The sequence below is a fragment of the Nycticebus coucang genome, chromosome 3, assembly GCF_027406575.1.
Source record: "Nycticebus coucang isolate mNycCou1 chromosome 3, mNycCou1.pri, whole genome shotgun sequence".
Taxonomy (NCBI): domain Eukaryota; kingdom Metazoa; phylum Chordata; class Mammalia; order Primates; family Lorisidae; genus Nycticebus; species Nycticebus coucang.
The window spans coordinates 155,536,164-155,549,704 of NC_069782.1; the positions used below are offsets into that span (position 1 = coordinate 155,536,164).

At 46.9% G+C, this 13,541-nt stretch overlaps 1 protein-coding gene across 3 annotated transcripts in view; it reads left to right on the forward strand.

Moving 5' to 3' along the window:
- DOCK1 (dedicator of cytokinesis 1) overlaps nt 1-13,541 on the forward strand; it is a 510,373-nt gene that overhangs the window by 429,922 nt on the left and 66,910 nt on the right. For all 3 annotated transcript variants that reach the window (XM_053584228.1, XM_053584229.1, XM_053584230.1), the window contains exons 34-35: nt 10,377-10,462; nt 10,635-10,791. In XM_053584228.1, the coding sequence (XP_053440203.1) occupies nt 10,377-10,462; nt 10,635-10,791 (243 nt within the window). The remainder of the gene's footprint in view (nt 1-10,376; nt 10,463-10,634; nt 10,792-13,541) is intronic.

Consider the following 13,541-nt stretch of genomic DNA (forward strand, 5'->3'; position numbering starts at 1 on the left):
CACTAAGGGTTTGGCCGTGGTGCTTTATAGGTGAAACGAGCCAATCCCAGATAGGAGGGAATCCTCTGAACTGAAAGCTACCTTTTTAAAAATGTGATAGCAATTCAAGTAAATGCAGAGACTGGGCATTTCATATAGATTTTTGTGGAATTTTGAGAACATTCTTATACTGGAAAGAAATCAAAACTTCATCAAGGTAGCTTGATATTAATGTGATCTAATACTTAAAGGGCAGCTCCTTCCTTCTTACCTTTTACTTCGTTGCTGAAAAGAGCTTTAAATTATTTGTAGATTTTCACTGGCCAGTCTTTATCAGGGTGCGCCGAGGCAGCACATGTGGAACACAGTTTTGCTATTTCCTGGAACAGAAAAGAGGTGAGAGGTGCTGTATAGCCTCCACACTGTGCCCGAGCCTCGAGTTGGGGGCTGACGTCACCGCCATTCCCAGCCTTGACCACACACTGCCTGGGTCTCCAACAAACCACTCAAGACTTTAAATTTCTAAATCAGAGTAACATTGATATAAAAGAGAATCTTCCAGAAAGGGCTCTTATGAGAATGACATAAAATCAGAACAATCAAACCCTTAGCACATTGCCTGGCATCATAAAAGAGGTCTGATAACATCACTCTCACCACAAGGCTGGAGGCTCGGCCTCCCTCTGGGTCAATGTGGAGCGGCCTGCAGGGTGAGTCCCCAGGATCTGAGGACCGCCAGGCCCAGCACTGCCTACAAACCAGGGCCTGGCCTGGGGTTGGCACCTAAAGGCCAGGTGGGTGTGTGTGTGTGTGTGCACAGTGCACCTGAGACTGTGCAGGAGTCATTTCCTGTACACACCCACAGCTGCGCTCCGCAGCCCCCCAGAGGCTCTGACACTGGCTGGGATACCATTATCCATTTTTTGTGCTTGTATGCACTAGCCAGTTTATCAGGTGACTGGTGATTAGTTTAGTATGTTAGTATTATTTGATTTGATATTATTCCAACAATGGACAGTAGCAAGGGCTCGATGTTATTTTATTACCATGTAATGTCAGTTGGGCAGGGTCTAGTGGTCTATGGGTCACTACGAAAGTTTTGAGACACGCTGTAACTGTTATTTCACTTCCAAGAAATACAGCCGACAGCGTCCTGACTCTCCCGCCAAGGTTCAACCTGCTGGGCTTACTGGTTTGGGGGTGCGGGGGTTCAATCTGCATGGACTTTACATTTCTTGATTTTTGTGTATCTCAAAACTTTTTTAATAACCCATATATTAGCACTCCCTTCTTCCCTTTTTTACCATGGGAGCAGAAATTGTTAATTATTTTTGTATATTGAGGATAATGCCTTTTAGAAAGACCAGCTGTTTCTGTTTCTCTGGATCACTAGCCGACTTGGCACATTGATAATATGATGTAAACATTATGTCTAGGGCTTTTCTAATGGACTTTTTGTTTGGCAAAACAAAGACATTTGCCTTGATTACAACATAGTAAGCATGGCGTTAATGATGGCATAATATTTCATAAAGCGAAGTGACTATCATTTTATGTACCCATCCCTGATAGCTGGGCGTTTAGGTTGTTTACAGATTTGTGACTCTATGGCAAACACTTTCATGCACATGGCTTGAATCTGTTTCGAAAGTTTTCTCAGTATGCATTCTCAAAAATGTAATTACTCATTCAAAATAGTATTGTGACTTTTGACATTATTGCCAAATTGTTGGATATTATTGCCCTAAGATTTGACCCATCTCAGTTGCTGCTGGCACTAAATCTTGGTCCCAATTTCTCTGCCAACTCAGTGGAACCATGAATTATAATTTAAAATCCTTTTCTCTGGGCAGAAAATTCATCTGACTTTTTGAATTATATATAAATCAAGCCCAAAGAAGGATTTTGTAAAAAATTGCTATTAAATTAAAGAATCAGGCAAAGTAAGGGAAAGCGTGTTCATATAGATTAATGTCACTGGTGCAAAAAGCTAAGAGCAAAAGTCTTTAAAACATCATAGTTATCCTTTGGGTCAAAATAAGGTCAAGGGCAGTTAGAAAGAAGATGAATAGGAATTTGGTTTTTGAATTGTTCCCTTTCTTCCTCACATTCTTTTTGTCTCATTGCCATCTAACTATAGCTTTAAAATGTAACAATCTTCTGAGGATTCTTCATGTTCTCCAACTTGCAGGGGGCCCCAGGTTTGCTGGAAATGGTCTGAAGTTAATGAGAGCCACAGACATGTTGGACCTATGGTAGATGTTGTTTCCCCATCTTTCCAGAAACCTGAACATTTTTTATGTAATACCGTGAAGTAGTTAGGTGCCTTAATTCCATCTCATACACTGCAAATGATGGCACTAGCATAAAACAGAACTTGCGTGGACTCACTCACAACATGAAGACAAAGAATCCACTCTCAGGCGGCTCATGGCCACTGACTTGCATTTTTTGCTTAATAGTCTTTGGCTGTTTGTTCATATCTCTTGTCATCTGCTTGAACCTTGTTGGACAGGGATAGCATACATTGAAGGTATTTTATTGTTTTAAGACATTTTATTGTAGGATAGCATACATACAGAAAGTTCACAAATTTTTTTTTTTTTTTTAGACAGTTTGTCACACTTAGTAGAGTGCTGCAGGTGTCATAGCTCACAGCAACCTCAGACTCTTGGGCTCAAGTGATCCTCCTGCCTCAGCCTCCTTAGTAGCTGGGACTACAGGTGCCTGCCATAACGCCCAGCTTTTTTAGAGTCAGGGTCTTGCCCTTGCTTAAGCTAGTCTTGAATTCATGAGCTCAGGGAATCCACCCATGTCAGCCTCCCAGAGTGCTAGGATTATAGGCGTGAGCCACCGTGCCAAGCTCCGTTGAAGATATATTTTTAAAATTTTTTTATTATTAAATCATAGCTGTGTACATTAATGCAATCATGGGGCACCATACTCTTGTTTTATAGACCATTTGACATATTTTCATCACACTGATAACATAGCCTTCCTGGCATTTTCTTAGTTATTGTGTTAAGACATTTATATTCTACATTTACTAAGTTTCACATATATCCTTACAAGATGCATCACAGGTGTAATCCCACCAATCACCCTCCCTCTGTCCATCCTCCCCTCTCCTCTCCTCCCCCTTTCCCCATATTAAATGAAGACAAAAAAAAACAAAACTACACTGTGTAATAACTACTCTCATGAGAATTGGGGAAAGATCAATTTCCTTTCTGTTGGATTGGCCCACCCCAGCTACCCAGGGGAAATACCCCAAGCCCACAGCGTTGTTCCCCTTTCTGTCGGTCTCCTTGCTGTTGGGTTTTCTGGGTACAGGTCACATGGGCCTGGCCTTTGCTTGCCCTTTTGGCCTCCGTGAGAGTCGATTGTCAAGACTCAGCAGTCCCCCGGTCGCACCTGCAGGACCCAAGCATTTCACCCAGTTGCTGCTGCACTAGTTTGGGCTCTCCCAACCACAGCGTTTGTGTCTGGACTTACTCTGTGTTCTCTCACTTCATTCTGCTCTCAGCCCAACTCGGCCTCTGCCAGCTGCTCTTTCTGAAGCACAAGGGCCAGCCCCATCCCTTGCAGGTGATGTGGGTGAGTGTGTTGTGAGTGGCAGTGCACAGCCAGCTGCCCTGCCTGTCTCTCCATCCCAGAGCTTCTGGGGCGGGGATGGTTGGCTGCTGTTTAACTAATCCGCCTCACATCCAATTATCTAACCTTATTAGTCACATCAACAAGGGCTTAAATTGCCACCACTTTTATAGCAGATTTGCAAGCCTAATGGAGTGAGGGGAAGATGTTAGGGGTTTTTTGTTTTTACAGAACTTTAGTATTAAGAACATATGATATCATTTGTTTGTTTTTTTTTTAAGTTGCTGTGTCTTTCAGAGTGGAGCTGTTAACATGCTACAGTCCTAAAATATGAAATAACACATTACGTCTGAGTTGTTTTTGCTCTTACAATTGGAGTGAAGAGGGATCAGATGAAAACCCATCCTTTCACTCAAGATTAAACTGCTCCCAACTATTATTGGCATTCCAAAAGCCAGTGTCACCGATTGGCTTTTGTAAAGTTGTCCAGAGCTGTGGCCGTTGTGCTGTCCAGCTGCAGTGTGGGCATTTCATTATAATGTGCTTTCACATTCCCGAGAGTCTATCGCTCTCTTGTTTCTACTCTTGCATAAAAGAGCACAGATCTTCCATTAGATTCCGTGTGTCTTTGCCCATGTCCCGCCTCTCCAGCGTTTGTGCATTGGATGGGTTGTCCTGGTGGTGGCCTGGAGTTCTCTGCTCACTTGCTGTGTCCTCACTGTGGCCTGGACACTGCTCCTAGGCTGTGGTGAGTGCCTGAGGTCAGCCTGCCTGCATTTGCTGGCAGGTCCTCACATGTGAGAAAAGCTCTGCAGAGGCCTCCCGGTCTCTGGTGCTCATGGAGGTCACCTGTGAGGGGCCATGCCATGCAGGGACCTTACACCAAGGGGTGGAGTTGATCTGAAACAGTGGGGAAGCTCGGACCAGATTAAAATCATATAGATGGGAGTCTCCCTGTGTCCAGAGTGGCCTTGACTTGTAGAAATCCTTTCCTATGAAATAATGTGCCTCAATGGGGACTGATGTCCACAGCCGTAGCTGACCTGTGGGCCGCTTAGTGACTGTGTAGTGTTCCTGGGACCTGAGCAGCTCTCGCTGATTCCCCCATCCCTGCCGTGTGATGACCAGGTGGTGTCACCTCAGGACGGTTTCTTCTCCCTGGTGCTGGTGTTGTGGACATTGTAAGAAGCAGAGAGGCAGGAATGCAGGCCAGAGCCTCCCCTCGACACCCACAGCAGGGTGCACCTTGGGGAAGCAGCTGTCATTGCCCAGAGGGCCCCCCACCACCCTCCTGCATCACTTGGGGCCCCCGAGTGACTTCCTTGTCCCATCCGTGTGAGTCCTTCCTTGTCTTCTCTGAGGCTCCAGCTGCACGTGGTCATCCTGGTCCTTCCAGCCCTTTCTAAGAATATTTTATGACCTGGATGCTACAGCCCTCCTCCTGAGTAGTCCCCTCCTGTAGCTCCTGCCAGACCTAGGTCCTGAGCACACAGTTGCTCCTGCCTCTCCTGTATGTCCCCATGTCCTCAAGACACCCCCATAGCCATGTTCTCGTCCCACCCCAGGCCAGAGTAACTTATTCACAGTAAAGTGAGGATGTCCGGAGACTCTGGGATCTGCTAAGCCAGCATGGGAGAGTTTGGGAGGTGTCCACGTCTTCCTTCCCCTTCCCTGGCACAAGTGTGGCCTTGGTCACAGAAGATGAGCCCTCCTCAAAACTGGTCCCAAAAGGTCCCCAACTGACCTTTCCCTACACACTGCGAACCTGCCCTCCAGCAAATAACCCTCAATCTCAGCCTCACTCCAGGTTTCTCTTCCTAATGAAAAACATACTTTCCAGTTCTTTCCTGGCATCTTTTTAAAGCATTCCCTTTGTTATGCCTTTGGAAAATACAGAACCAAAAGCTGAGAACTGCAGCAAATGACCATAGGGAGCATGTACTATTAATAAAAATGGCCAGGAAGAGGCTGCACAGCAAAAATAATATTTTCAATCATGAAACTATTTTCTGTCATGGTTGTGAGGCTCAGTAAAATGCTCTCCAACTTCCAGAAATTCCCATTTAGTTGTAAGAGTATTAGAACATGAGTAATCTTGTGTCGCCAGTGTTCTGTTTGAATAATCTCCTCCGGCTGCCCATGCTGGCAACCTTAAGCCAACAATTGAATAACCCAAGTGGATGTTGGCAGCTTCTGCCACTCGGTGGAAAAGCCAATGTGTTTGGCACTGTAATATGAATGTGAATAAGTTTGCTGGCAATTTTGTCTTGTTTATTCTTTAATTCACTGGGATTTTATTTGTCGGTTTGTTTATTTTTTGCTTTCAACTTCAAAATAAGATTTGATTTTATTGCTTTGGAAGCTTAAAGAGAAAATATGGCATAAGAATTGGGCCTTTATTTCATTTAATCAAAGCCAAAGGTGCTCTGAGAGGTCACGGAAACCAATATCCTTGACTCCAGGAGTTCTGAATATATTGAACTCTGTTCTTAAAAGAGATACTGAAACTCTCTAAATCTCCATTAGCAATATTAAACAGGACTCACCCTGAGGCCGTGTTCCCGGGTGCTCTGTAACTGTGTCAGCCCCTGAGTCACTCCTGGGTCTGTGTCTTGCGGTCTGTGGCCACCCTGTGTGAGGTCTGTGTCACAGGCTGCCTCCTGTCTCCAGCAGCCATGAGGTGCTGTGGCCTGGTGTCAGACCACTGCCCAAGCCTGGCTGCTCCAAAACTTCAAGGTCAACAAGCCACCTGCTTGATGGACGTAGGAGGATGTGGAAACCTCCATCAAATGTGGGGTGGAGTGCCAACAATTAATTAAGTGTGTAATTAAGTTTACAGAGTGGTTAGGCAAGAGGCATGCTGTAGACACAAAAATAGAGCATGGCTGTGCCCAGGGACTCAAGGCTGAGTGGCAGATCGGGGGGTGGGGGGACACCAGTGACGTGTGGGATATGGCACAGAGGTGTTGGAATGCCAAGCTTCTCTCTGCCGGCTCCTCTTTCTTGCCAGGTCTTCTACCCAGACACAGTGCAGTGAGCTTCTCCCACCCACTCTGCAGTGAACACTAAGGGGAAAAGGTGAAGTTGGCGGCTCCTCCCAATTGGCCAGTTCCCTCTAAAGGGGCAGATGGCCAGGAAAACCTGAGTGCTCTGTGCCTTCCTAGACAGGAGGTGGTTGAACACCAGACTCCCTCCTGCAGTCCCTTCTGAGTGTTTTTTCTTGAAAAACAGGAGAAAATAGAGCACTTCAAGCAAAGAGCAAAGTATGCTAAGGTTTATTTGTAAAGGGTCAAAGAAACCCTTTTGCCAATATATTTGACAGAACACATCCATAGATTTCAGATTTCACCCAGTTCTTGGTAACCTCTGGGCCCTCCGTCACGGTGGTGAATTATTCGTACAAACCTTTCCACCTGTCCCAGCTTCTGACCACGCTCCCGCATAACCCCAGCTCTCACCTGTAAAAGTGTCCTCTGGGATGCCTGGAAGGTGCAGGCCTCATTTTACACATTTATGAATGTATTTTAGTAAGAATGGTAAATCTATCCCAGTGAAAAATTACACTTTTCAAATCAAATATAACTGGCTTTCGGGATTACATTACTGGGATCCTTCTCTCCATGGTCTCTCAAATAGGTGCCAAGAACCCCGGTTCACTGTGGCAGCAAGCTTGGGAAGAAGTGGTTCTGCTTCCAACTTAATTAAATTAACAGTAACATCGATAGCACTGCAAGCGCAGCCCTCCCCCCATCACGTTCAATTTAACGGCCCCTTTCCTAAAAGCCTCATATTCCAAGTGCCCCTTATCCTTCATGTTCTCAGAGGGCAGCTGGTACCAGATGCTTAGAGATGCTCTGGTCAATATTTTAAGTTGGACACCCCATGGAAGGTTTTGTAGCAGTATTGATGATTCAGAAAAGAGAGGATAATATGACCATTTTGCTTATCAGGTGAGAGATGAGAGCAACACAGTAAACTTACCTTGCTAATTTTGTCCTAACCATAGAGAACCCTGCGGCAAATGCCCAGACAGCCTGCGTTGACAAGTAAGATGATGAACATGATTTTTATAAAACCAGCTCTGCTCCATGAGGAAGGGTAGTGTCTCCAGTTTGTTTGGACAGGATCATTTAATTCTGATTATAGTAATAGTCCACAACACACTAGCAAATTGATTCTGGTATATCCTGTGAAAAATTAATGAAGACCCGGGAGTTAGAAGCTAGATGCAGATCTGTGGTGGTGAATACTTGCTGGGGAGCAACAGGGTTGCCAGGTGTTTGTGTAAATTACTCAGCTTAGACTAGAGGTTAGTAAAATTAGAATCAGCTGCATTCTCATTTGTCACTCATCCACTCTTTTTAGACAACATTAAATTCATCAGTTGAAATTTGATAAGCAGCACACTTAAGTAAGCTGTGGCTTCCTCCCTGGCTGTGACAGCCAGATTTACATGAAAGCAGAGGAAACACGCAATCTTCATAAAGTAGACTCCAAGTGCAGATGCCTTCTGATTGACGAGTAATGAACAATGTTAAATGCCTGTGCGTGTTTGCCCAGGTTAGGAGAAAGCATATTCTTCTGCGTGCTCCGTATCTGCCTCATACGGCCAATATCTGCCTCCTACTCAGTAAATATATGTCAAAGTGAATCTTAGTATTATTTATTTTTTTTTTTTTTTTTGCAGTTTTTGGCCAGGGCTGGGTTTGAACCCGCCACCTCCGGCATACGGGGCTGGCACCCTACTCCTTTGAGCCACAGGCACCACCCTCAAATCATATGTTTTAATTAAACTTAGTTTTATTTTGTATCTTGGTTGTTTGTTCTAAAGCATCAGCACTCATCAAACATTTAGTCTTTGGCGTCCCCATTGTGCCGCTATCTGATGGGACTACCTTGAAAGCCCAACTTCTGGGCTACTTGCAAGTGACCTGCCTTGTCTCAGATTCTGAAATGAACTGCCTTTTGGAGAATTCTTTCCTGTAAAGATCAGAGCAGTGGTGGTTAGTTTCAGAAGGTTGTTATTTGACAGTAAAAGTCATGTGAGATTCCTGGTTTGAAAAAAAGTAAGTCGTTCTTTCTTCTTCAATAGAACCATCTCTCATGTTCCTAAAATCCCTGAGCTTCTTGGGCCAGACAGAATCAAAAGGAAGTGTTAATTGGGGGGAGGTGTCCATGGAGAAGATCAGGAGGAGAATTGGAGGGATTTGCTGAGGCCTAGGTTGTGGTGATGTTGCTAAGGTCTTGAAGTCAGGCAGGAATCAACACCTCTCTCCAGCCCTGCTTTTGTTTCATCCACATCAGGATAACATCGCGGCTTCAGGCAACTGTGTCCTACCCCAGGACAAGTGCAGCACCTGTGGCCTGGGTCTCACCACAGCTCATGCTGTCTGTTTCTCTGTGAGGCCTGCAGTCAGCTGCGCTGAAGCAGCAGCACCCCTGAGCCCCCACACACTGGACGGTGCCCGTGGCACTTGTCACAGGTGTCCACTGAGATGTGTTTCTCACTTGACTTTGCTTGGCCAAGAGGGCAGTTGTGGTTTAACAGTCTGCTGGCTGGCTGCTAACATTTACTAACATTTTAAACCCTTCCCAGCTCCCTCCAACTTAAGATCATTTGTAGTCAGTAATTTATATGCACACAGCGTGTTCACTCCATTACGGCACCAACATCAGGCAGTGCTCTGGGTCTTGGGGCTACAGCAATGATCAAGGGAAAAGAAAATCCATGCTCTCACCCAGATTTAATGGGATCCTAGTAACAGTGGGGGACTTGGGGATTGTTGGCTGAGGAAGCAGGTGGTTGGACACATCTTTTACAGAGAGCCCCCGAGACCCCTGCACACATGCCATGGTAAGCTTGCTGTCTCAATCCAAACTCAACTCTTGGTTTCTTCAGTTCTTCTTTCATCCACCCTCTTTCAGTACAGAGATGTCTCCATATTTATGGGAACTAACACTCTCACAGCCCCGCTTTCCTACGGGCACAAGTTGGTGGGTCCCCTCAGGACCCCGCAACATGGGTGGTTATGAACCCTGCCAGAGATTGGGATCTGGGCAGGGAGGATGGGAAAATATGTCCATCATTATCCACATAGTTATTTTCAGCCTAATCAGCCACTTGAAGACATTTTGGAGATTTCCACTTCCCTGGATTGAGTGTTTGTAAAAGCATGGACCTGAGAGATAGCTCCAAAGACCCTCACTTACCTTGATGCTTTGGGGAGAGGAGGGAAAGCCTAGAGATGGACCTTGCGAGGTGTCTGCTATTCTGTCTTTTAGCGACTTTGCCCCTCTCACTTTTCATAATATTTTTTCAACCAGCATGAGATACTTTACTGGGTTCTATCAAGGAATGGCGGTGAAGTGGCCCCTTCAATGTTTTCAGAATGCTGAGAACTCTTTGCTGGCAAATGAAACACCATCTGTTCTGTTCCAGGAACCAATGAGCTATTTTAGATGTTACTTGTTCATAGAGATGAAGTTTGAGACATTTTTCCTGTTACTACTTGACTCCCCCCATGTGGTTTTCTTGTCCATCTTTCTGGAGTCCTTGCTCCTGCTATCAGGATGTGCATGTTCAGGCTCCATTAACCGGGGAATTCAGTGAAACACCCTCCACCCCCACCCCATGGCACAACCTCTAGAGTTCTGGCGTGGCAGCTCTTAAATGAGATTAGGCTTCAAAGGCAGAGGGTAACTGTGAGGATGGTCGCTTGCCAATTTATGTACTATTAACACTCAAGTCATAAAATGAAATCTCCGCCATGCTGATTATTTACGCTGCCTCTGTTTAATTATAGTTTGAAAATGAGATCATCACCAAGCTGGATCATGAAGTGGAAGGAGGCAGAGGAGATGAGCAGTACAAAGTGTTATTTGATAAAATGTAAGTGTTGATTAGCGGCGGGATCTGTGGCGGAATAGAGACAGAGAGACTGTAATTAGACTACAATGAACTTTGTAGCCCAGAAATAATTAAAATGTGTTAATAATGGAAAATATTTAAAATTGCGTCTCAGTCGAGCTTGATTAACAAGGTGAGTGTGATTATTTCCCAGCCTCCTGGAGCACTGCAGGAAGCATAAATACCTCGCCAAAACGGGAGAGACTTTTGTGAAGCTGGTCGTGCGCCTCATGGAGAGACTCCTGGATTACAGAACCATCATGCACGACGAAAACAAAGAGAACCGCATGAGCTGCACCGTCAACGTGCTGGTGAGTGGCACGTCCCTTACGGGTCCTACCCTGGAAACCGACTTGGAAGCCCTCGCGACAGTTAGCCATGGAGATTGCCTGGACTGGCTCCCTCTCCTGTTGGAGGGCACAGTAAAGGACGGGTGTGCAAACCCCCTCTGAAGCCGCTTTCTTATTATTCTCCCTGTGGTGAAGAATGCGAGCCATTTTATTTTGTAACCAGAGTAACACCTCATGATGACAGGTCTCAAGGCTTTGTTATTAGGAGATTATAATCACGTCCTCTCATGAGTGGGTTCAACGGTGGCCCCCCCAAAAGGTAGGTCCACATCCTAGTCCTCAGAACCTGGGTGTGTTACTTTATTTGCAAAAAAAAAAAAAAAGACCCCTTGCAGAGGTAATTAAGTTAAGCATTTTGACATGAGATTATCCTGCATTACCTGGGACAAGAGTGCCTAAATCTAGTGACAGGTGTCCTTATAGGAGACAGACAGGAGAAGACATGGAAGCTGACGTGGAGGTGGAGGCAGAGACCAGACTGATGTGGCACAGGCCGCGGTCACCTGCAGCCCCCAGGAGCTGGAGGAGGCAAAGAGGCTTCCTCTTCCTCGAGCCTTCCCAGGGAGCATGGCCCTGCTGACAGGTTGATTTCAGATTCCGGCTTCTGGAACTGTAAGGGAAGACATACCTCTTGCTTTACATTTGAGGTAATTGGCTACAGCAGCTACAGGAAACCAGTGCTGGGCAGCAGAGAGAGCAGATGGCCTGGGTGACCTTGGCGGTGGCCATCTGTCGGGCCTTGTGCATTCCTGCTGCCGTGATGTGACTGGGTTCTGCACTGAGGACACCCTTTGCCTGACGTAGTTGTGATCCCAGCAAGGCACATCCAGAAAATGCACCAGGGCCGATGGGCTCTCAGGAAGGTTTGTGGCAAGGTCAGCTCCAGGGAGCGGTGGGCAAGCCTCATGGCACTCAGCAGCCACGTGACCCCACCCCTGGAGCAGTGGGTAAGCCTCATGACACTCAGCAGCCACGTGACCCCACCCCTGGAGCCGTGGGTAAGCCTCATGACACTCAGCAACTACGTGACCCCACACCTGTAGCGGTGGGTAAGCCTCATGGCACTCAGCAGCCACGTGACCCCACCCCTGGAGCAGTGGGTAAGCCTCATGACACTCAGCAGCTACATGACCCCACACCTGTAGCGGTGGGTAAGCCTCATGGCACTCAGCAGCCACGTGACCCCACCCCTGGAGCGGTGGGTAAGCCTCATGACACTCAGCGGCTACATGACCCCACACCTGTAGCGGTGGGTAAGCCTCATGGCACTCAGCAGCCACGTGACCCCACCCCTGGAGCGGTGGGTAAGCCTCATGACACTCAGCAGCTACATGACCCCACACCTGTAGCGGTGGGTAAGCCTCATGACACTCAGCAGCTACATGACCCCACACCTGTAGCGGTGGGTAAGCCTCATGACACTCAGCAGCCACATGACCCCACACCTGGAGCAGTGAGTAAGCCTCATGGCACTCAGCAGCTACATGACCCCACACCTGTAGCGGTGGGTAAGCCTCATGACACTCAGCAGCCACATGACCCCACACCTGGAGCAGTGAGTAAGCCTCATGGCACTCAGCAGCCACGTGACCCCACCCCTGGAGCGGTGGGTAAGCCTCATGACACTCAGCAGCCACGTGACCCCACCCCTGGAGCAGTGAGTAAGCCTCATGGCACTCAGCAGCCACGTGACCCCACCCCTGGAGCAGTGAGTAAGCCTCATGGCACTCAGCAGCCACGTGACCCCACACCTGGCTTGGAGCTCCATAAGAAGCCAGAAAGGCTGACTCCTGGACATGGTGGGGCATTCCTCAGCTTCCTCTGCTCGTCCCAAGGCAGGAATGCAAGAAAATGCTGCTCTTGCTTTTCCTTGTTTACCTTGGTGCTTACCTCCCTCCCCTCCTTAGCTGTTGGCCTCTGGATTTGTGTGGACACCCCATAGCCCTCACTCCCACATCCATCCCTTGTGTGGACTTTGGGGTACACACAAACAGACTTTGCCCCAGGTAGGATGTGAGACATCATTCATTCATTAAAAAGTCACCAGAAACCTTTGGACTAAAAGGATAAATCAAAAGTTTTCCCTTTTCTGTTCCCTTTAGTATCAATGCTGGATCTGGACTTTGCCATGAGCTCCTTTGCCACAAACAACTTTGCAGCTAAAAGCTCCTGTGCAGTCTTAGCCCCTTCACTCTATGGCGGGCAACCTGTGCAGGCGAATGATGAACATATTCCGCAGCAAGTTTTCTTTTCCTCAAAAATCGAAATATTTGACCCAGCACATAAAGAGCTTGGAAGTTATCACCCCCATACTCACAATAAGGACAAAGCTGAACAAACTGGAAAAATCAACAGCGCCTCTTAGATCTATCTGTGTTGATCCACAGGGTGAACTTCTGCCCCCAAACTGGGGAGATAGGAGGACACAAAGACCCCCTCCTGCTTACCAGGGCAGAAGGCCAGATGTCCAGGGAGCTGGCATCAGATTCCTTTCACCAGAACGTCAGGGTCACTTTCAATGCGTACCATAAGGCATTTGTAGACAGAGCACAGTTTGAAGAGACAGAGCAGGCGTCTGGGCCAGACTTAAATATGACAGAGATTTCAAAATTATCGGACCAGAAATTTAATACTTTGATTAATATGCTAAGGGCTCTGATGGAAAAAGTGGAAGTTTCTCGTGGCCTAGGAGCTCATGGCAAAGTCCATGT